Source organism: Cyanistes caeruleus, chromosome 8 (assembly GCF_971803275.1).
Source record: "Cyanistes caeruleus chromosome 8, bCyaCae1.hap1.1, whole genome shotgun sequence".
Taxonomy (NCBI): Eukaryota; Metazoa; Chordata; class Aves; order Passeriformes; family Paridae; genus Cyanistes; species Cyanistes caeruleus.
Window position 1 is genome coordinate 34,952,565 of NC_141708.1, and position 21,413 is coordinate 34,973,977.

The window sequence follows — 21,413 nt, forward strand, 5'->3', positions numbered from 1 at the left end:
GTGGTATTGTGAGGCTCTTTGTCATCCCCTGTGCAATGTGATTTAATGTGGGCTTAAAAACAGAAGGAGGGCAAGAAATGCGTTTTTTTCTGAAGGGTGTAGCCTTGTGTTTTTTAGTTTCATGTGTGTGATGATCTCTTGCTTATGGATGACCTGAGTGCTTATAGAAAGTGCTTATTTTCTGGGGAAGCAGGTGGAGATGGGGGTTATCAGGTGTGGATGTGAATATTTCTGTCTCTGAATTCCAGAAGTGTCAGGATAGATCCCCATGCTCTGCTACTGCACTAAACCGTATCTTAATAGGCAGGGTCCAGGAATTTCTTGGGACAGTGATGGGAAGTGGCTCTCAGGCCCTTTAGGAAGGGAAGCTACAAAATGTGACTCTTGGCTTGAGGGCTGGTGTGGGGCATGTGCTATCCCCAGCCCCACAAGGTGTGGCATGCATTCAGGCATTCCCCCTTCCTCCACATGGGTTTTCTACCTGCCTTTCCCATGCAGAAAACTGTTGCACACCTTGATTCTCATTCCTCATCTTTGCTTTTTTATTTTCTAGAATAGTGAGGGTTTTCTGTTTTGATAGAATTTGCCTCTTTAGCATTGGCTGAGGAGCCTCAACCTTTTTTTACCAGGTGCACCACATGGCCCAAGTACTTTGGAGAAACTTCTCTCTAAATATAGTGCCCTTTTTCCCTCGTGCCCTCAGGGCCTTTCCTTTTGTCTGGGAGGAAGAGCTTCATAGTAACTGATGTCTAAACTTGCTTGGTTTTCCTGCAAGTTATTTTTTCTCTGCTCTGGGGAGAAGGGAAAGTATTTATTGTCCATTTTCATTGTGTTCGCTTTTCTTTTTGAGATTATAATGGCATCTCTCACTACCTTAAAAAATAACCACCTGTATGCCTGAGTAAGAAAAAATCTTGCCCTCTCAAACAAGATGGAGGTCCTGACAGAATTTAGCAAACTTACTGAGTCAAATTTGCCATGTTGGGAAGAGGAGAGAATACAGGTGGGTTCCAGACCGTGCTCAGCGGGAGGCAGCAGTTGGTTGGGGTTGCTTCTTTGCCTTTCCAGCTGGATGGCTCTCTCCATGGTGCGTGCTGTGCATCTGGTGCTGGCACTGGAGGCAGCAGGGAAGGGATCTGCACGCTCAGTTCATTCTAGGTAAGGGAAGCCGTGAGTCCTTTATCCCTGTGCAAGCCAACGCAGGTTGTCTCCATATGTGCGTGCTGCCACAGCCTGGCTCCCACTGGGCACGGGGTAGCCAAGCCAAGCCAACTTCTCCAGCTTGAAATGTGCTAAAAAGCATCAGCTAGAGTTGGCTGAATGAATATTCTGCTCTTCTGCTCCATAAAACACGCTGAGCAAACCCACTTAGGCTCATAAACCCCATTGCATTTTTCCTTTTGAAAGGACTAGCATCGGCCCCATTCTCCTCCACATGCTCTGTTTGGAAACAAGGCGACGCATCAGGAAGAGCCTGAAGGAAGAATTTATGGTGTCTCTAATTAGTCAGTTTGTTCCATCCTTGAAGGAGAGGATAACGAGCGACAGGGATGCATTGCTGGCCTCTGGAGGAAGAGCACTGTGGCTAGGCTCATGTCCAACTGCTGATAGGGTAATTAGTGGTAACTGGGAGCTATCAATCATCTGGGGTGGAAAAATGTCTGGGCTAAAGGAAAGACCCTCCCAAACATTTTCATAACTCAAAAGGGTGTGAGACAGGGTCTGGAAGACAGTACTGGCAGTCTGTGAGGTATTTGAGGAAGGAGTCTATTAAAAGATAAATTGAACACAATGGTCTTTTGTTCGTCCCTGGGTAGGTGACAGAATTTGCTATTATAAAAGTTGCAAAGTATTTTGGAAGGAGGAAGGAAGAAGAAAAGAGTTAGCAGATGGAAAAGAGAGAAGAATAACAAAAATTAGGGGGGGGAAAAAAAGTAACAGTGCGCTAGTTATTAAAATCAGCTGCTAATAGCAAAAATTATATAGGATTAAAATGAATTATGCAATTTGCCAAGTGAATAAAGTGTGCCATTTGTATTTGAAGTGCATGAGCAGAGAATTTATTCAAATAATTATTAGCTATAGTAAGGTCCAACTTTCTATTTTTCCCAGTCAACCACATTATGAGAGAGATTGTTGTTTTCAGCAGGAAGTAAAAATGCCATGGATTTTGGTTTTTGCTTTACCCAGCCATGATTTACTGTGGCCATGTTTTCCTTGTGATTCCTTCCTAATTCTGCAGCTCTCTGAGGAATAGGGCTTGTGCAGGGCTTGGCCGAGCGCTGAAGAAGCGGCCAGCTCCTCGATGCAGAAATGAGAGACTCCTCTTGAACAACCAGCTGCAATTTTCAAACTGGTTTGGATCTCTCCAGAGCTTTCAGATGCCACCTTCTTACTCCTGTCATGGAAGAGGATGTGTTAGGGGATGTAGAATGGGAATTCCAGAGAGATTTCAAACATCTGCCAAAGGGTAGGGTTTGTTGGAGGGTTACCTTATTTAATTGGCATGTGCTTCTTTAGCCTAAGAGTTGTGAGGTGCTTCTGGTGCTCAGGTGTTTGAGGTAGATTTCAAAAACACATAAGGAGCTGGGGAATTGGTGGGATAGTGCCCCTGGAGAGCAGGAACTGGGGAAGAAGTCGAGAACACTCAGCAGCCTGACAGAGAAACTGTTGAAGGCACAAGCTGAAGTTGTCCCAGTGCAAAAGAGCTACAGGAAGAGATCAGCTAAAGAAAATCACCAAGTCCTCAGCAAGGTGAAATTCAAGACAAGAGGAAAGTAAAGCTGGAAGGATTTAAAATGAATGGGTATGCAAGATGAAAATCTGAGAGCCTAGGGTGAGGTGGGACTGCCAAGAACACCAAGAAAAAGCTGAAGTTGTTCCTTGAGAGTGAGGAGGAGACCTTCCTCCTCACTGGAACATCAGTAACACCCAACAGCTTCTTAAAGAAAGGAGCCTTTGAGGGCTCATGGAGAACAAGCGACGTGTCAGGAAGAGGTGGTGACAGGGAGGAACTGATTTTCCCTCTGAGTAACACCCTGCAAATAAGGTAAATAGACACTGTGTCTTCTGCCTTCACCAAGTTGTCTGCCATTGAGTCATGCAGTGAGCTGGAGAGGCAGTTGCTGTTTGAGAATTACATTTCAAGAGGCAAAAAGGCCACTGAGGAGTAGCAATGAGAACAACCAGAGGTCCAGAAAACATGGCCTCTGCAAGGAGACTGGGAGAATTAGGTTTTGTTTAGTCTAAAGACAAAAGAAGACTGAGGAACAGGACAGCAGACATCAAATACATGAGGTAACCGCAAAAAGGAGAGAAATAAAAAAATCTCTTCTTTGAATTTGCTGTGCATCAGAGGTCACTGACTGACTTAAACAACAACACTGGAAATTTCGGGTAGTCTCTAAGAAAGATAATAAATACGGCCTTATGAATCAGGGCTCGGGTATTGCCTGGACTGGATCACTAGGGAAGCATGTGGTGTCGCTATCCCCAGAGGACAGCAACAGGTTAGAGAAATATTTGCCCAAATGGGCTAGGTACAGACTTTTTTGTTCCTTTGGTTGCTTTGAAGATGTTCCCTCCTCAGTTTCGTGTCACTCTCATTTCACAGGAATCCTTTAATCTCTGTTTGGTTTGCTCAGGGGAGGCAGAAGGGGAAGAGAAAGGGGGATAGTCAAGAACAGCAGTTTTGGGCTGGTGGTTTGCTGGAGCCTGGGGGCACGCTGGCTCTTTGGCAGAAGGTGGTGGACTGGAATGAGCCTGCCACCATAAGGTTTCCATTTACCATCCAGGGGTCCACACCACTACTGGAAAACCTTTGGGGGCCCTTCAAGCATGAAAACCCACTGGGTGAGCTGACCCTGGGAGTCCTTCCCAGCCCGGATTTCTCTGCTTTCTGTGGTGCTAAGTGCTTCAGCATGGCAGGGACAAATGTGATTGTTTGCTGCTTGGGAAGAGCTTGCTGACCCATGGATGCCTTCCCAAAATGAGCATTGTGCTGCACAGCCTTGGCCATCCCCCCATCTCTCCCCTGGCAGTGCCAGAGGTGCTCTGTTTGTCCTGGGAGCAGCCAGCACTGTGTGGGCCATCTGCTCTTGACCCTTTCCTGCCGTTTGTTTTTGCAAGGGGCTCTCCCAGATGTTTGTCAGAATATTCCTGCTTGTCTATTGTTGAGCACTGTAATTTGCCTAACGGGCTTGCTGTGGTTATGCCAAAGGCCCCACTTACCCTTACCAGATTCTTCAGGCTCTGGAGGCTGACTGGCTCCCGTTGCCCTTGTTTTGAAACAAGCAGAGATGTTTGGAGATGCACTTGGGATCTGTGATTAAACTCCATTATCAGACTCCCTCTTTCATTTTTGAGACTAATGCTTAATCACGTTAATTTTTCTGTGGGTCTTCACATCGGTATCTGCTTTGACCATAGCATCCTCTGGACTTTTTTTGGTGCTGTGCTTGTGGCCGCCTGCTTGGCTTGGGCTGGTGGTGGTGGTGGTGGTGTGCTGGGATGCTCAGAGTGCTTGAGCAGTGACTTTTATCCTCAACAGCTGCTGATATTAGCTGCCGAGTCTCGGTGATGTCATGGGTTTGATTTTGGGGGCGAGCTTGAATGACTGGCATAACCTGGTGCCTCAGTTTAGCGTTGGTCAGATTTTTTGGCAGTGAAATCCTGATGGTCCTTTCACTGTCCAACATTTCTGCAATCCTTTGAAGAGTCTCTTGTCACTCTGCAAGGGTGTAGCCAAAAAGGGAATGTTTTAGGGATGGAGAGCCTGGCCTTTTGCAAGGGCCTTCTGCTCTCTGAAGTGAGTTATCCACATGGATTGTCTGCCACTGCTGACAAAACCTGAAACAAAATTACTGGAGGTTGTGCTTTGTGTAGTCAGTTCTAAGAAATGTATTATTATTTTCAAGATTTTTTTGCCTTTAATTCCAGCTACAGCTAATAATAATGAATTATGGCAGGGCATATGGCATTTTTGCCTTTTCATTTGAAGTTCTCTGAGTTAATGTTCCCTCTGCCTCCCCTTGTATCATTTGTCCCCTGATGGAGGTAGGGAAGTTGGATCTAGAAGAATGTGAGTACTCTGGATCTGTTGTGTGAAAACTGCAGCATGGCCAGTGTTTAAAATAGCCCAAACCCATTGTTTGTGCTCCATGCACCCAGCTGGGGTATCCTGCTCCGAAATGGGGTCAGTCTGCACTGAATACTCATGGAGCCATGAATTAGGGGTTCCATGCCACCCTGGGTAAGGTCATGCTCAGGCAGCTGACATTTTAATCAGCATTTCATAACTAATTGCCTGGCCACAGCTATCTTGTTATCAATTAACATAGCCCTGAATGTCAGGAAGTAACTGTATCTCTCTAACTCCCTAAGGCTGGCTTCTGGGTCTGTGAAATGGCTGGATTTCCTCACAGGGATGGATTACATGTTTACATCTTCCCTGCTGCCGGAGTGTGTAGTGAGCATGACCCAAGTAAGCAACAATAATTTCTTCATGCTCCCTCTCTCTCCTCCTTGTCTTGTGTATTCTGTACAAGAGGGAAAAAATAAAACCCTTGTATGTGAGCTCTTGGAGCAAGCTGGAAGATATGCAGACACTGTACTGCCTGAATCCAAGAAATTAGAGGGGAAAAAATAAGCAACAGCATTTGGGAACCTTTTGAAAATGGACACTTTTCCGGACTTCAGGAAATGCCCGTAAGTGGATGGGATCATTTCAGTGATCCTCTCGGTCTGGAGAGCCCTGCCATCTCAAGCTGGAGAATATCTCTGTCATCAGCAGAAGGCCTCTCACCAAACTTGCTCCTCTTCAGTCCAGCTTTTAACATCTGATAGTCTGGAACGTGAGACTCTCCATGTTAGGATAAATTTGACCCGCTCGCAAAACTAAGCTTCTCCTTTTCTGAGGCCAAAGAGGCTACAACGTGGAGGGTGGTGTTTTATCTCTCTTAGTGGCTGAGAGAAAAGGAATCGTTGCGCTTCTGTTGTGGTCGGTCGCTGGTGGAACAGGCCATGAGGATGATCAAGTGAGCAGAGGGCTCTGTGGCCTGGCTTTGCTGTTCACCACAGGTGTGGTCTTTCTGTGTGTGCAGGAAGGTGGCCTACCCTTAGGTGGCTGCTCGTTTGCTCACTCGGGCTACGGAAAGGCAGAGCTTCTTTAAGGAAGTTTTCTGTCTGCATAAATACCAGAGCAGCTGAGAAGGGACAGTGCAGATGGTGCTGATTTCCAGAGGCCATATGTTTGGAGGGACCTTGGGTACTCCTACAAGAATTCTTTGTTTTCTCAATGTTCAGTTTCAAAGGTACTCTGGAGGTCTCCTCTTTGCAGGAGACCACTGCTTCCTCCCACTCGTCCACTCCTGACACGTTTTCTCCGTCCCCTCCTTCCATCCCCCGCTGCTCCACAAGCCTCACAGCTGGATAAACAGCGCTTGCAGTCACTTACAGCCCTCCAGTGCCTTCCAGCGAGGCGCCGGCACGGAGAGATGCTTCCTGAGCAGCCCATCGTGGGTGGACGGTCGTGCTGCAGCCCGCGTGCCAGCGCCGGCATTGCTCCGGTCCCAGCAAGATCAGGTTCAAAACACACAGGATCTGGAGGTGCTAATTACAAGTGTGGGTTCTCTGTCCGTGCAGAGCCGAGGAATTTGGTGATCTGGAAGCTCTGGGTCTGTCTGCTGGCTGGGCTTCGCTGTGGAATGGGCTTGGAAATGTTCACGGTAGCTTTTATCGCTTCTCTGTTGACTCATCCTTTCTGTGTTGACTGTTTATATGCAAAGGGGATCTAGCTCATCTCCTATGCAGCCCCACCTCTGTCTCACCCCAAAAGAGCCTGCTATGAGGGGAGGAGGAACCCCCAATAGGTGCAATTTGTACTTGTGACTGTCAAGATTGTTGGCTCCTGGTTGTTTGTGGAGCTCTTTGGAGTTTGCCACCAAGACCTGGCCCACGTGGGGGCAAGCAGGCCTGTTTCCACATGGTTGGCCCAAACTGGCTGGGCCTGCAAGACACACGTGACACAGGGACTACATGCAGTGGTGGTGTGGTGACTCTGCTGCAGTTCAGGTGGCTTTTGTAAAGGGGCCCAGGCAGCCTGGCCAACTTGTGGATTCGTTCTCTTGGCTTGCAGGGTTGTCAGCATCCCTCTCCAGGCCAGAGCAGCTCTGCCAGAGCTTTGGCCAGGGCCAAGCTCACCACACTGCCAACTGTTGGAGCCTGTTGAGGCTCAAGTATCTCCGTCCTCCTTTACCCACTCTTTCCTCTAATGTGCAGTAATTTACTGCTTGTATTAAGGATTGAGCCACTTTAGAACCTCTGCTCCACCTTGCCATTTATCACTGTGACAGAATATGACCAAAACATTTTGCTGAAGCTTTATTTTGCTTTGTAAAATCCCCTACGCTTTACAACAGCTTATCCAGCAGCACCTCCTCCCTTCCTGCTGTCTTTAGGACATCTTTCCTCCTCCTCCTCCGTCTCCTCCTCTAGCCCATGCAAGATGATGTTGCTTTTGGAAATGACTCTGTCTGAGGGCTTCTCTTTCTCCTGGGTCACACGGATGATCCCGACATTTGAAGCCGACCCTGGATGGTCTCTCCCCGATTGACTTACTGCAGCCAAGACTGTGTCCCTGCAGCTCACTGATGAGTGTTTACATAAGACTGTGCAGTCCCCTTCACATAACCATTAATTTTATGGGGGGCACATAACAGAGATGGGCTTCCACTATTCCTCCTGCCTTTGATCTGTGTGGGGTGTGTGGCCCAGAGCTGCAGGCATTGCTGATTTACTCTGCTCTGTGGATGGAGCTTCTGGAGCAAACAAGAACTTGTGTTTGCTCTCAGCAGTATGGCAATACCATTACAGGCCGTGCTGCTGGCTGGTTGTTTTTGGGCTGTAAGGGCAGGGATGGCTCAGGGTTTGCATGTCCTTAAGTTTTTCTTTTAATATTAGCTCAACAGTTCAGTTCATGCAAACCATGAGTGCCCCAAGTCCACGCAGGCAGGTAGGTGGGTTATTAAGGGTCTGTAGTGTTGTTAATGGAAATAAAGTCAGTGTATTGGCAAGCTGCTAAGCATTGACCTTGTGATAGGGCACTCAGTCTGAAACAAAATCTCTCCAAAACAGTTCTCTCACAGAACTTTATTGTCATCCAAGCCAGACTTGGAAAACTCTCTTCTATTTTTTTTTTTTCTTTCTTTTCTCCCAGTCTGGCATAAATTAGGATTCCAGTATCAGTCTGACCTTGCCCTCCTAAATGAACTGTCTGATCAGAAGCTCTTTTGTTGTTTAGATTTGGTGTAGCAAGTACGACAGTGACCTCAGCATCAGCACCGATGGTGGGCCGTTGCCAGATCTGGGTTACCCCTGCGCTCCTGTCCTAAGTTTGATTTGAGTTGTTTTGAGTTGTTGAGGCTTCCAGCTGCGAGTGTTGACTTTAGCTCTGTCAGCCATCATGAAAGTGGTTATTATTTTTTGTATTTAACCAAAAGTTACTCTCTAGAGGTAACCTCTTCTGATCGACCACAACGAGCGCTGTGTCTAACAGTGGCATTTGACAGGGCAGTTTCAGGTCACTAAACCTGGTTTGAGGGAGTCATGCTAAGTGAGAGACTTCCAATGTGGATGATGTTTGTTCATCCCAGGTCTCCAGGTTCTTTTGTGGACTTTGGGCCAGGGGCATTTTCAGGATGACGACGTATTCCACAGGTGCTCACTGTGACATCCGCCTGCCGTGCAAAGAGGAGGTTGCTGCCTGTTATCTGTCAGCTCGCCTGTTTTACTGCTTAGCCTGACTTCTTGGCACTCTGTGTGAAGAGAAAAAAAGAAAGAAAATACAATGTCTATAAAGTATGGAAAATGTAGAAACCCCTGACAGTTGTATGGTGTGTCTTGCTTCTCCCACAGAGAGGAAACCACAAAATAGCGAGTCCGGGGGTTTCTTTCCACACACACAATATCTGTCAGGATTTTGAGGAATTTTCTGGGAACTGATGAAAGAAATGTGCTGTTTAAGCCCTGATACATATTGTACAACCATTCTGTGCGAAGGAGATGCAGTGCTCCACACTGGCAGGTTCCAAAAAAGATTTCCAAAATAAAAGAAACTCAATGGATTTGAGGGAATCTTTTCTGAGAGGGCAGATTGGCTTCTATGGAATCGGAGGCAGAAGAAAGGTGAAAATTTGCTTGTATTAAAGAGAAAAGATACCTGATGTCTTTAATAGCTGTAGTTTCCACCTTTGCACGAACACCAATGCTGGTGGGAAATGGGTAGGAATTTTAGCAGCAAAGGGGCTCTTGCCTCCTCAGATTCAACTTTCTCAGCCCCCAGGAGTGGGCGGGATGTGGAGTCATACAAATAACAAGTTCCCCACTCTCATGTGTGCCTGAGGACCAGAACTGAGTTTGACAGTGTCAAGAGCTTGTCTTGCATGGTCTTCCCAACACAGGGCTTGGGCAGGGCTGTCAGAGGCTGCCCTGCACTCACTGCAGGTTGTTATTAGCAGCTGCTAATCATGGGGATACCTTAATGAACAAGCAGGGAGCTGGTGAAAGTGCATCAGCAAATGGGAGCAGCCTGAGGATTAAGCCCAAAAGAGGGTGCAATGTTTTTTTTTCTACTCTTCTTGTTAGGATTTATTGCATTTAAAAATTAATTTTTGTTTATTTTTCTTCTCTCTTTCAGGTCCGCCTGTAAGTACCAAACCTCTACAGTTTTAGAAGCTGCTGACGCAGAGTCTGTGGGGCATGAACTTGCAGCCTCCTGTCTGTGGTGTCTGGTGTGGTAGCCACCTTTGCAGTCCCGACAGCCTGGGCTATCCCAAACAGCAAGTACTGTGGGAGCTCAGGGCTGGATTGGGGTGGGATTGCTCTTGGGCTGCAGCTCAGCCTCTGAGGGGGAGCTGGTGGGAGCGCAGGGATGGGGACATTGCAGATTGACGTGGTGCTGCAGAGATCCGTGTGTTACCAGTTGGCTCCACTCTGGGGGAACCAGCTGTATTCCCTTCACATGCATGGGATGCCACGTGCTGAATGAGATGTGTTTGCAGAAAAGGGAAAGACAGATCACAAACATATGAGGAGCTGAGCTGGAGGGACTTGCTCCCTGCTACTCACCCAGGCTGGCTGAACTGCCGGGCCTTCAAGTATAGCTGCGCAGCTATCAATTTCACAGGAAAAATTGTGTTGACAGCTTCCCTTTCAAATGTTAGCTAATGTAAAACCTCAGTGCAGACAATTTAGGCTTCAGGAAAATAGATAGGTTATTGCAGAAATTTTCTTGCAGCTATTACAAGACCCACAGTGAACCAGAAGCAGCCGTGCAAGGACCGAAGGCAATGTATCGATAGCTCTCAGGATTATAAAGAAACGCTGCCTTGTCTCTAGCAGGGCCCTTCCAGAGGAAATGGTTTATATTCGTGTACAATAGAGGGACTATTCAGGGTTTCTGTGAAGGAACATGAGAAGTTAAACATACGGTAGTCATCTTTTGTCTGTTCACGCAAAAATGCCTTAAACAGTTTGCAGATGACGTTCTGAGCAGTAGTTGCTGCACAATCTATTTTCTTTCCCCTTTCATCAGGCTGAAATGCTATAGACTGAACTCCCACAGATATACGAGCACAGACCTATTTAATGACAGCAATCTTCCAGAAAGTTGCACCTTCTAGGCCAAAAGGTCTGAAAGCGTTTCACAGCTGGAAACCCTGATCCACACAAAACTTCGGCGATAGCTTATCCCAGGGGCTTTCAGGACTGGCCACTGAAGTGGATGTATTTCAGCATTAGCTGTGGCTTTTTGGGAGGAGAGCATGACTCCGCAGGCAGCTGCAACTGGAGTCCCTCCATGGCTGTCACTTCACTGGGCAGCCTGTAGGTTGGCATAAAGGGGTGAGGTGGGCACAAAATTGGTAGTGGCACTGGCATTCCTATTAGTGCTGTGAGAAATTAGGGAGGAATCACTTGATTGACACAGTTGTCTTCTAGAGAGCAGTCAGTGCCTTTGTGGGATGAGGAAGACACACGCTCCAGGCTTCCTCTGCAGCAATAAGGGTTAGAAACCTAATATTGTAATGGGAGATTGAAGCCTGGCAGAAGCACATGGGACCACCAGAGAAGTGCTGACATTATATGCTACCATATCCTGGCTTGTTGCGACCCCTGATCCTGTCTCTGCAAGCAGACTTCTAGGACAGGATGTGAGGAATGCTACAGCCAATGGAAATAACAAGAGGAAGTTGGGCAGACTGAGTGTTCTTAGCCAAAGTGGAATTTGTCTTGGACTAGCAGGACCCTCATCTCATTCAGGACCTCTTGGGTTTCTGATCAGCTGGCGAGTGAGATCAGCTCAGTCACTGTGAGCAAAAGTTCACCTCTGAAGAGCTGAGTGAATCCTTCATGTCACCATAGGTAGTATTCCCCCACCCCTCTGTATTTCTCATGATTGAAATGGAAATGGTTTTATGAGCAGCAGCCCGGGCTCCTGCCTGGCTGATTGTCATACACATTGTTCTGGATAGTGACCCCAAAGCAATGACCACCCCACATCTCCCTCCCCTTTTTGTTTCCCAGCTTGCAAAAGAGCCAACACCCTTGTGACAGGGCTTAGCTCCCAGTGCTGGCTTTGGCTTGGTGTTGGTGTGGAGATGGGCAGAAATACTCATTAGAAGTGCACTAAGTGCACTAAGCCCTGCTTGCAGTCTAGGACAACACGGATAAAATCCAGGGAAATGGATGAGCAACGCCACAGCAGCAAAAGGGAACTTCATGTTCTTCTCTTGCCCAACCAACACTTCCAGCCTTACTCCTGAAGTCAGTCAAGGTTTTGGTGAAGGCAAGGGCAACCCGCAGTCATGTAAGATATTTGATGAGATTGGGACTAAAAGGGGTGAAGGAAGGAAGGAAGTGATGAAATCGTGCAATAGTCCTTTTGCTGTCTGGACCACATCCGAAGCAAATGATCCTCTCACGGACATTTTCTCTCCCATTTCTGATCATGCAACATTTCTGTGGCAACTGCAGCAATTCCATACATGAAAAAATAATATTTAGCAGATGGAAACTAAGGAAGAAAGTCAAAGCCCCGTAATTAGCTTGTTCTCCGTGGACTTGCAGATACCTTCAGAGCTCGTGTGGAGAGCTGTGGGTAAAGTCGTGCCAAAAGGAGAGAAAACTTCACAAGCAGGAGATTAGGAAACCAAAGCAATCAGAACTGATGGTCAAGGAGTCGTGGAGAGTTTTTTTAACCATTCTGTTTCCTAAACCCTTCCATGTGATTTCATGTCTTTATTAAGCCCTCCCTTCAGAGTTCAAGGCTTTTGCTGTTTAGGTGTATTTTGTTTCAGGGCCTCACAGAAAGGCCACAGCTCCTGGTAAACACTTCATTATTTCTGTTTCATCCCCCCATTCTTTCTGTCTGGCAGTACTTTGATCAGGATGCCCCCAGCATTCATAAGGTGGTAGAAAGTAGTCTTGCATAAAAAACGTGACATGGAATAGAGTATTCCAAACGGGACACGGCCCATACAGAGTAGGGACCACAGGAGCTTTGGAGGTCCAAACTTGAAGGGTAGCATAATCCTTGTGGACCCTGCTGTGTGTGGAAAATGCTACTTTTGAAGATGTCTTTCAGAGTCTGGTTGAAGAGGCAAAGTGTTCAGTGTTCTCACTGATGGGATTTGCTAGTTGCAGCAGGATTTAGAAGGCCTGAGTCACCCTGGGACAAATGCAAAAATCCATAATAACAGTATCTGCATCTGAGTTAGTCATGACTGAGGAAGGAGCGTGGGTTTTGGAATTCCAGCAGCATGATTTCCTGGTGATGGTTCCCTGCTCCCTGGGCTCACCTGGAGACTGCACCAGCCATAACAGGCAGTTTCCCAGTGAAAGAAATGTAAACTGTGCTGCTGGCTCTCCCCTGACTCAGGACAGGGGCTGCTGGTTGCCTTTCACGCTCTTTTAACTCTGATGTGGGAGCTGCAGGCAGCTTTTCATGACTTTGTAACCAACCTACACGGTATCATCCACCCACGAGAGCTCTTTCCTGGCTCCCTGTCACAGACAACCTTTCCTTATAAACATCTGGCATTTATTGGCCGCCCTACTGGGAGCTCCCTCTTGCTGTTATTGCTTGGAGGGCTGTAACTCTGCACAGTCACATACCAGACACGGGGCCATCATTTACCACTCCAGGTACTCACAGGAGACCTGACACAGCTCAGCCCTGACCTTGGGCTCTTCCTGCTCGGGCACCAGCCACAGCAGAGACAGAAGAAGCAAATTCAGCTTGTACCTCAAAAACCATGAGGGAAAAGAGCCTGGGCTCAGCTCTGGAGGAAAGCAGCATTTAAGGGACTACAAGCAGAGGAAAGCTCAGCATTATGTCTTCCAGCAGCCACAAAGTAATCCCAGGGCCAGATGCCCTGAGAGCTCCACTCACTGCTGGCACACAGAGATAGGCAAATATTAGCAGGAGTGAGAACCCACCTAAAACCCTAGAAGAAAGCAGTTTCCCATAATATAGCCTCAACAAAACTTAAAATCAAGCAGCTGTTCAGGGTTTCATCCATCTGAAAAGGGTGCTTTTGCAAAGTGTATATGGCTCTTCAATTTATCGTGACATGTGCTGTGTGGAAAGGGATGCCCCCCATACTGAACAGCCTCCCCAGCTCTGCAGAAGGAAGTGGCTAAACTTCCACCAGGCTATGGTTTGATCCCAAGCAATAATGTTTGAGTTTGGGATACACAGGTTTTGTGTACACCCAGAAGAACAAACAGAGCTAAGTGCCTTCCCCTTCCAGAGATTTCAGATTATGCTCACACGCGCTGGGACTGAACACCTGGGGAGGCACGGAGAGGTGGCACCAATGGAGCTGATGTCTCCAGCTGCAGAAACCAGAAAACCAGGTTTATGTCTACAGACACAGTCAGCCAGGGGCAGGAACATTCTGTTTTACATAAGGAAACCCCAAACATCGCTGGAAAGACAACTGAGGGATTATTATCACGTCATTTTTGCAAAATATAGAGCAAAAGCTACATGACTGCTGAAGCCATAATCATCAAGATCCTTTAGCAATGAGCTGCCGTCTTCCAGATCTGCACAGCCTTCAGTTTTGGAGACCAAGAATGCAGAGGGCGTAATTTTATTTTTTTTTTAAATTGCATAGTACAATTTAACTGTAAGAGGCAGCCAACTGCCTTGTAGGTAAGCGGGTGAAGAGAATTGTCACTGGCCTTCTGTTTGTGTGTTTACGAGGCTCTGTCCAGTGTCACCTGACCCAAAGTCATTCCCAAAACCACTGTTGGGATCACTCACATGCTGACAATGCACTGGGAAGTATCTCAAAGGGGTAGAGGACGCTGAAAACAGCTGCTCGTATGTCTTCTTCCAGACGTGCTTTTTCCTGTGTCAGCTTGTGTTCTCACAGTTTTCTCTTACTTCTGGACAGGACAGTATTTTCAAGTCTAAGAGAATTGTGTTTTAAAGTGATAACTCTATAAATAAATAGCTAACACCCAGATGACTTTGGTCAAGAAAGAGAAAAACGTGACAGTTGGCCGCTGCAGGGAGCCAGTTCCCAGGACCTGGATTTTATGAAGTGTTGGAAATAGGGATTGTACTTTGTTTGACTGGAGACTCCTGTCCTCCTTTTGCTGCCTAAATTGCTGCATGTAATTTCTGTTGTGAGATGTGTGGGTTTGTCATATGTGGAAATGAACTTGTGGCTCGCGCATTCTAGAGACCCGTTCAGGCACATGCAAACACTCTTTACTCTTTAACTTTCCCTCCATCTCAAAATCCCTGGACACTTGGGCCACAGTGTGAAGCTGCTGCTATGGCTTAGTTTAGTTGTGCTGTTTTAAAACCTTGCTTTTGGCCAGTTACCAATTCCCTTAATTTTGCCTTAATTGCCAGGGGGACAAAGGTGCGATGGGAATCCCTGGGCGGCCGGTAAGTCAAACCCTCTTTTTTGTGTGTCTTATCTTTCCCATTCTCTTCCAACCCCCAGGATTTGGGGGTGGGGGAGGGTGGCTTCCAGGATAATCCTTGTCAGTTCAGGCAAAACTACTCTCCCTAAGCCCCACACCTGAGGGGTTCAGTTTCAGAGCCACATACATCCTGGGGGGGTGTTTCCATTTCACCTGCTGTACTATCCAGGCCTCCTCTGGTTCAGCATCCCCCTGTTTGGGCGTCTCCCGCTGCCACCCCGTACGCCAGCTGGGCTTGCTAACCCTGGGTTTCCTAACACGCACCCCTGCTTGCCACTGGCAGCTGCCCCTTCCAAATAACTCTGCCCTGAGCAAAGGGGGCCATCCCCTGCCTGCCTGAGTGCTGTATTTTGGAGCTGCTCCTTGCTCAGGCAGCCCTTGGCGAGGATGGGGAAGAGGACTGGGGCAGGAGCTGAGGCCACCCTGCTCACCCCAGCCCCATAGCCAGGGTTGTGGGGTGGGAGGGCGTGCCTTTGCCACTGATTCCTGTGTTTGTCTCTCTCTCCCTTTCTCTCTCTCTTCCCTGCACCCTCTTGCATGTGGCTGTGACGGCTGCCACTGACCCAGGGACTAAAAGGGCAATCTGGAGAGAAGGTGAGTCAGCCCCTTGTAGCCTGTAGCACCCCCAAACTGTCCTCTTCTAGGGCCAGCCCAAGCTCCCCCGTCACAGTCATGGCCACTGCAGACAGCTTTGGACTTCCACACCCCCTGGGCTGCCCCATCTTCCGTGTCAGTGCAAGTATATTTCCCAAATTCCTTCCAGGCCAGTCAGCCTCCAAAGATGCTGTGTTTCTTGTTTATGACAATTTACTAACAGCATAAGAGCCAGTGGGCACATGCAGGGCTTCCCTCAAGCCTTCCTGAATTTTAACCATTGACTTTCTCCCCCTTGGGCAGCTCTGCTTGCCCCAGCCGACCTGCAGCTCCCCTCTGCCTCCCAGGTTCGCCTGATCCCTGGTGCAGGTGGGAGCAGGGAATAAAAGTGGCGTGTCACACTCCTATTTCTGACACAGTGGGACTTCTTCCTCCTGAGGAAAGCTGATGGGTGTAGTAGAAGTCTGTGGGACACCATCTCACTGCCTGTTTGCCGTGCAGTGAGTTGCAGTTTGTACCCACAAAGAAGTGCTGGTTGACAAAGCGATCCTACTGCTGTCCCCTGTTTTGAAGTGTTTGGCATTTCAGTGTTAGTATGTTTTCCCCAGAGCTGTGAGTACTTCCCACCTGTGAGAGCAGGGAAATGGAGGTGTTTGGGATTTGTGAATAACTGAATAACAATGTGTAGAAATTAAAAAAGGTATGGATATTTACCTGACAAGGAGGGTCATCTATGCAGTAATATGACAGACCTGTTTGATCTTCTTCATAACAGATAGAGAGAAAACCATGAGAAGGAAGGGTAAAGTAGGATAGAGATTCTTCATCCTTGCCTTCACTGTTTGCTCGTTGGAGCCAACCAGGTTTATCCAAGTGACCACAATTTCTCACCTGAGCCATTCTGCTTTTTTCTCTGCTTATCCTTGCATTTGTTTCTGGCCAGAATGTTCATGAGGGGACGGCAGATAGGTACAAACAATCAATGGAAAAAAATCACTCCTAATTGCCCCTGCTTCCCCAAAGCCCTCCATGAGAGCCTTAAATCTTTGTCAGTCCACAGCTTTGTTCTGTGGAGTGCTTTGCTTTCTTGCAGGCTGCTTGGACAGGATGCTCTGTCCCAGAGCTCCTCAGCCCTGGGCACTTCTGGAGCTGCCTCTCAGGAATACACTGTGTTTCCAGAGAGAGTGACATGTCCTGTCCATCACACGCTGTGGGTGGCTTGGAGTTGGAGAGGCAGCTGTTTCCTTTTCCAGCAAGCACTTTGCTTTGTTTTCATCCACATCTCAACTGCATTTGAGAAGTATACAAGTGGGGCATTTCTGGAGACAACCAAATCAGCTGCCCTTAGCTCCCATTTCCCTGGAGCCCAGCACATCCCTCTTTTTCTTTCTTCTGCAGGATACAATCCTCCTGGAACTTGCAGGAAGGAAACAGAAAGGGTTTCAGGTCATCTTTCACACTTGCAATGAGGCAGAACTTCTGTTTTGCCAGAAAGTGTTTTATGTGTTTATACTTCTCCTTGCTGCGCAGCTTCCATTTTCTGGCACATCTGAGCAGCTCTCAAGAACATCTTTTCTCCTAGATTGTCAGGCAGGAGCTGGGGGAGGCCAGAACAGCCCTGAAGATCTCACACCTAAGGCACCCTCATTTAACCCCAGTGTTGACAGGAATAAAGTTGTCTTTGTGTTTTGCTCTCCTGTTCTCACCCTGTTTCCTCTGCCTTGTCTCTCTGCAGGGTGCTCCAGGAGAAGCTGGCATGTCTATTATCGGGCCCCGCGGTCCACCCGTAAGTGGCTTTTCTCTCTATTTTTGTCTGATGCAGGATGTGGGCAAGTTACTGGGAAAGACTTAGGAGGGGCATTAAGACTCAGCATCAGCTGGAAAGAGCAAAAACCCTGTATAATGTGGTTCCTGTGCTGAGCCAGCCTTGGTTTTATACTGCTATTATATACTATATATACTGAAATTATAGCTCATATTTCAGAACAAATGAGGAAGCCTTCCCTTGGCAAGGAAACTGAATTACTCCATTTAAAAGGAAGAAGCATATTTCCTTTTTGCAACAGGGCTGCTATCACTTTTGGAGAAAATTTGCCCTTTGCCTGGCTGATTTCAGCCTTTGGTTTAATCAGCAGGGAACAAGCCCCTTGATTTTACTGAAGAGCAGGATCAGAGCTAAGCCAGTGGCTGGGGAGCTCACAAAGACAAAGAGTAGCTCAGAGGTCTTTTGTCATGTGCCCAAAATCTTGGAAGCTCTTTGTCAGCGTGGTTACCGCTTATCTGGCTGAGAAAAGGCAGGATTTTTCACCCTCTTCCAGTAAAAGTGTCTCTGCAAGGTGCAACGAGTCAGCCAGACAAAACTTTTTACAAGGACAGGGTCATAAAAAAAAAGACCAAGATGAAGGGTTGGAATGTTCACGTGCCCTAAATGCTGGATGTGCCCCAAATGCTGGATGCTTCTTGCACTGCGCTGCAGCCATCAAGCCTCTGCTTTTGTGTGGGTGCAGCCAGACCTCTCCACTCCATCCCTGCACAGCCTCCACCAGAGATTTCCATGAAAAAAGACCTGGAGATTGAATTCTCCCCCTCCCAGCGGGCACTTCCGATTTTGATTAACCTGTGAAGAGCACCGTCCTTGACCTGCAGAGAGGATGGGCTGCTGGCAAGCTTTGTTTCACCACGGAGGTCAAGTGAGAGAGACCTAGGCACTGTGAACACTTGGCTACATCTGGCTTTCCAATTAACTTCCCAAAAGCCCCATGACAAGTGTTTCTAATAAAAAACAGCTTTGCCGGTCCCCAGACCCACCTGCCGGGGATGCTGGAGTTTGAGAAGCGACAGAACCAAAGCCCAGGACCCAAATGGGTCTCCCCAAATGTTTTATGCCTAGCAGATGGTCCCTGGCCACGTGTCCAGGCAAGGAAGAAGGGCTGAAAAGTCTCTCAAGCCAAGGTCTGAGCAAGACCACCCTGCTCCACAAACAGCAGATTTTGGAGAGTAAGTGCCCTGTTGCTATTTCTCACAAGCTCTTGCTCTCAGCCTTGTGAACAGTGTAATTATAGTAATCAGAGAGAAAAGCCGTCAGCTCCTGTCCGAGTAGGTCCTGCAAAGGTGACAGTTTTCTTGAAGGATACAGCCTGGGCTGCAGGACAATTTTATCTGCTTTGGTGCTGCTATGTTTGCTGCTGTTTGGGAGAGTGCAGAACACTTTCTGCATCTTTAAAGCAGCAGTAAAATTAGATGGCAAATGGTATCTAAAGTGGGGTTTTGCCTACACCAATCAAAGCCCTGAGGTGCCAGTACTGGCCCAACTCCACACTTTCCCCCTGCAAAGCCTACTGTGAAGATGATCCAGTTTCCTGGGGAGCTGGTGATAGGTCAAAAGGATGGCTGAGCACTGAAGACAAACACGGAAACCCTGGCCAAGGGGCCACTCGGAAAGATGTGGGATGACAAATAGTTTCCAGATTTTTGTTGGGAGGTTAAAGTTTTTGCTTGAGCTCGGAGCTGCTTAACTCCCGGCCAGAGAGGGACAGTGCGCCGATAGTGGCAGAAACAGACGGTCTCCATGATTTGGCAGCTCCCAGGATTACATACTTCATACAATCAACATTTTAAAAAGGAGACAAGGAAAACCAGCCACCCAACAAAAACAGTCTCTTGGAATCGCTTGCTGCTGAACTGTTGTCTTGGCGTGATACCGTGCAAATCATCCTGCTGTCCTCCAAGGAGAAAGAGGCAACAGTCTGTAGTCTACAGAGGAAGCCAAATTGCACCATTTCCAGGTTTTCCCCCTAATTCTTTTTTTAGCACTTTTTGTCAGGGAGGTGTCCAACAGGGAACCAAAATTAATGAATTCTGGCTAGGCTCTTCTTGCTTCTTGCCTTTTCAGAAGCCAGCGGTGGACAGATCCTTTAATTTATAGCCTATCTTCCCTTCTGGTCACTGGCCAACAGGGCCAGGTGGTTTTGTGTGTATCTTGCGAAGCAAAGCTGACCAAGTTCAACTTTGCAGAGCTAAAGAAACAGTGCAAATGTGATTAGGTCCTGCTAGCATTGTGTACAAAACCAGAACTCTTCAGTGTTCTTCAGTGATGTGAGGGATTTTGTGGTGGGGGCATCCCTCAAACCCTGCAAAGAGGCTATTTGGGCCCATCCTCTGCAGGGCTAAACCTTCAGCTGAGTCTCTCTGCAGACAGAGGGTGGTTAGAGATGTCAGCTGAAGGTGAAGGTTTTCCCTATCAGTGTAGCTTTGAGGTCTCCCAAAGGATTGCCATTGCTTCACTGTGGCAAACCTCAGCCTCCCAGCCCAGGAGGCTCATCCCCTCCTTCCCCTTCCCTTCCCTCAGTGCCACATGGGATCACTGTAGTTAAGGCAGAGATGCACCCTGTTTGTGCCCAGCTCTTTCCTAGGAAACCCCTGTGAAACTCCCAACAGTCTTGGTAGTTCAAATGGCTGAAGAAAGCATTTGATTCCCCAAAATCAGAGAACACATAAGGAAGCTGGGCAGTTTTGTGTCACAGCACTGCTTTCAGGATATTTACCTGACAAGATGCCACGGTGGTCACCTGATGAGCATGGCACAGGATTTATCCGGGTGTTTCTATCTCCATGAGTGTGCTTCAAGATCTGCTGAAGTCTGGGCCAAATGGACCATATGCTTCCAGACCTGGCTCATGCTTTTTTTGGGAAACAGACTGCAAAATCCTTAAGTGAAGTAGTATATATCTTGGATACCAACAAAGCTACGGTAACTGTGACCTAGGATGTCACAAAAATTGAAGAACTACATAAAATTAACAGCCAGGACATTTTCTCTTCTTTTGGTGCTCTTAAGTAGGGGATGAAGAAGCTTCCAAACACATCCCAAGCTGGTGTTTGCTGTACCTGATCCCAAACTGGTAGCCATAGCTAGCTAGCTAGCCAGGAAGGGGTTGGGGGAAAAGTCTTGGTGCTCATGTTCCTCTCATCACACAGCCTAACTCTCTGTCTTAGCTCTCAGAGGATAAAAAAACCCAAACAAAACAGAAGAGAGGGAGAGGGAGAGAGAAAAAAAAAAAAATCATCTCCAGAATTATTTGTGAGGAAAATAAATGACCTAGGACACAAGGTGAGGGGAGGAGGAGGAGAGGGATGGTTGTATTTAGACAGCAGTGACCTGCAAGACTTGTCTTGCACAGAACAGCACCCTGCATTAAACATCTCAGGTTTATGGCAGCAAGAATTGCCATAAAATGAGCTCAGCCTCTGGAATATACTCCAAAAGCCTAACATATGGGCTAGGGAGACCCATTTAATTAATGTAGAAACTTCAAGGAAACTGCTTGCAATCCAAACTGGAGCTGCTCCAGCATTTTCTTGGCCCTGTACAAATTGGAGTGGGGATGAGAGATTTCCCCTCCCTCCCAAGACACTTTCCCCTTGGAGGGGAATTGGGTATCTCTTCAGAGAGTTGTAGGATAATTGGTCAGAGGCTGGAGGAAGGGCTCTGTAGAGAGAACTTAGGATCCATCAAAATTCATTTCAGTTCCTCTAAACTGCTGTCTCTGTTTCATCCTTCCCAGGGACAGCCTGGAACAAGAGGTTTTCCTGGATTCCCGGTAAGTGTAACTCTTAATTTATGAGGTACGGATGTGTGATATTACTAGGAAGCCTCATAAGTGCTTGCTGTATCTCATCATTTCTTCCTGAAACCAATGGCCTGATCTGATATCACTGGAAAAAGCAATTTTTTCTTCATTTGTTTTTCTGCTTTTTTTTTTTTTTTTCCTTTTCTTTTAAACGATATTTAGGGAGAAAATAAAAACCAAACCAAACCA

General features: G+C 47.4%; 1 protein-coding gene across 50 annotated transcripts in view; it reads left to right on the forward strand.

Moving 5' to 3' along the window:
• Positions 1-21,413, forward strand: part of COL13A1 (collagen type XIII alpha 1 chain) — a 104,826-nt gene that overhangs the window by 37,977 nt on the left and 45,436 nt on the right. For 49 of the 50 annotated variants that reach the window (XM_086900198.1, XM_086900193.1, XM_086900212.1 and 46 more), the window contains 4 exons: positions 14,927-14,962; positions 15,568-15,594; positions 17,330-17,380; positions 21,159-21,194. In XM_086900198.1, coding sequence (XP_086756324.1) covers positions 14,942-14,962; positions 15,568-15,594; positions 17,330-17,380; positions 21,159-21,194 — 135 coding nt within the window. In that variant the 5' untranslated portion in view covers positions 14,927-14,941. Of the gene's footprint in view, positions 1-14,894; positions 14,963-15,567; positions 15,595-17,329; positions 17,381-21,158; positions 21,195-21,413 lie in introns of those variants that run through there. The other variant, XM_023930124.2, reaches the window with a different exon arrangement.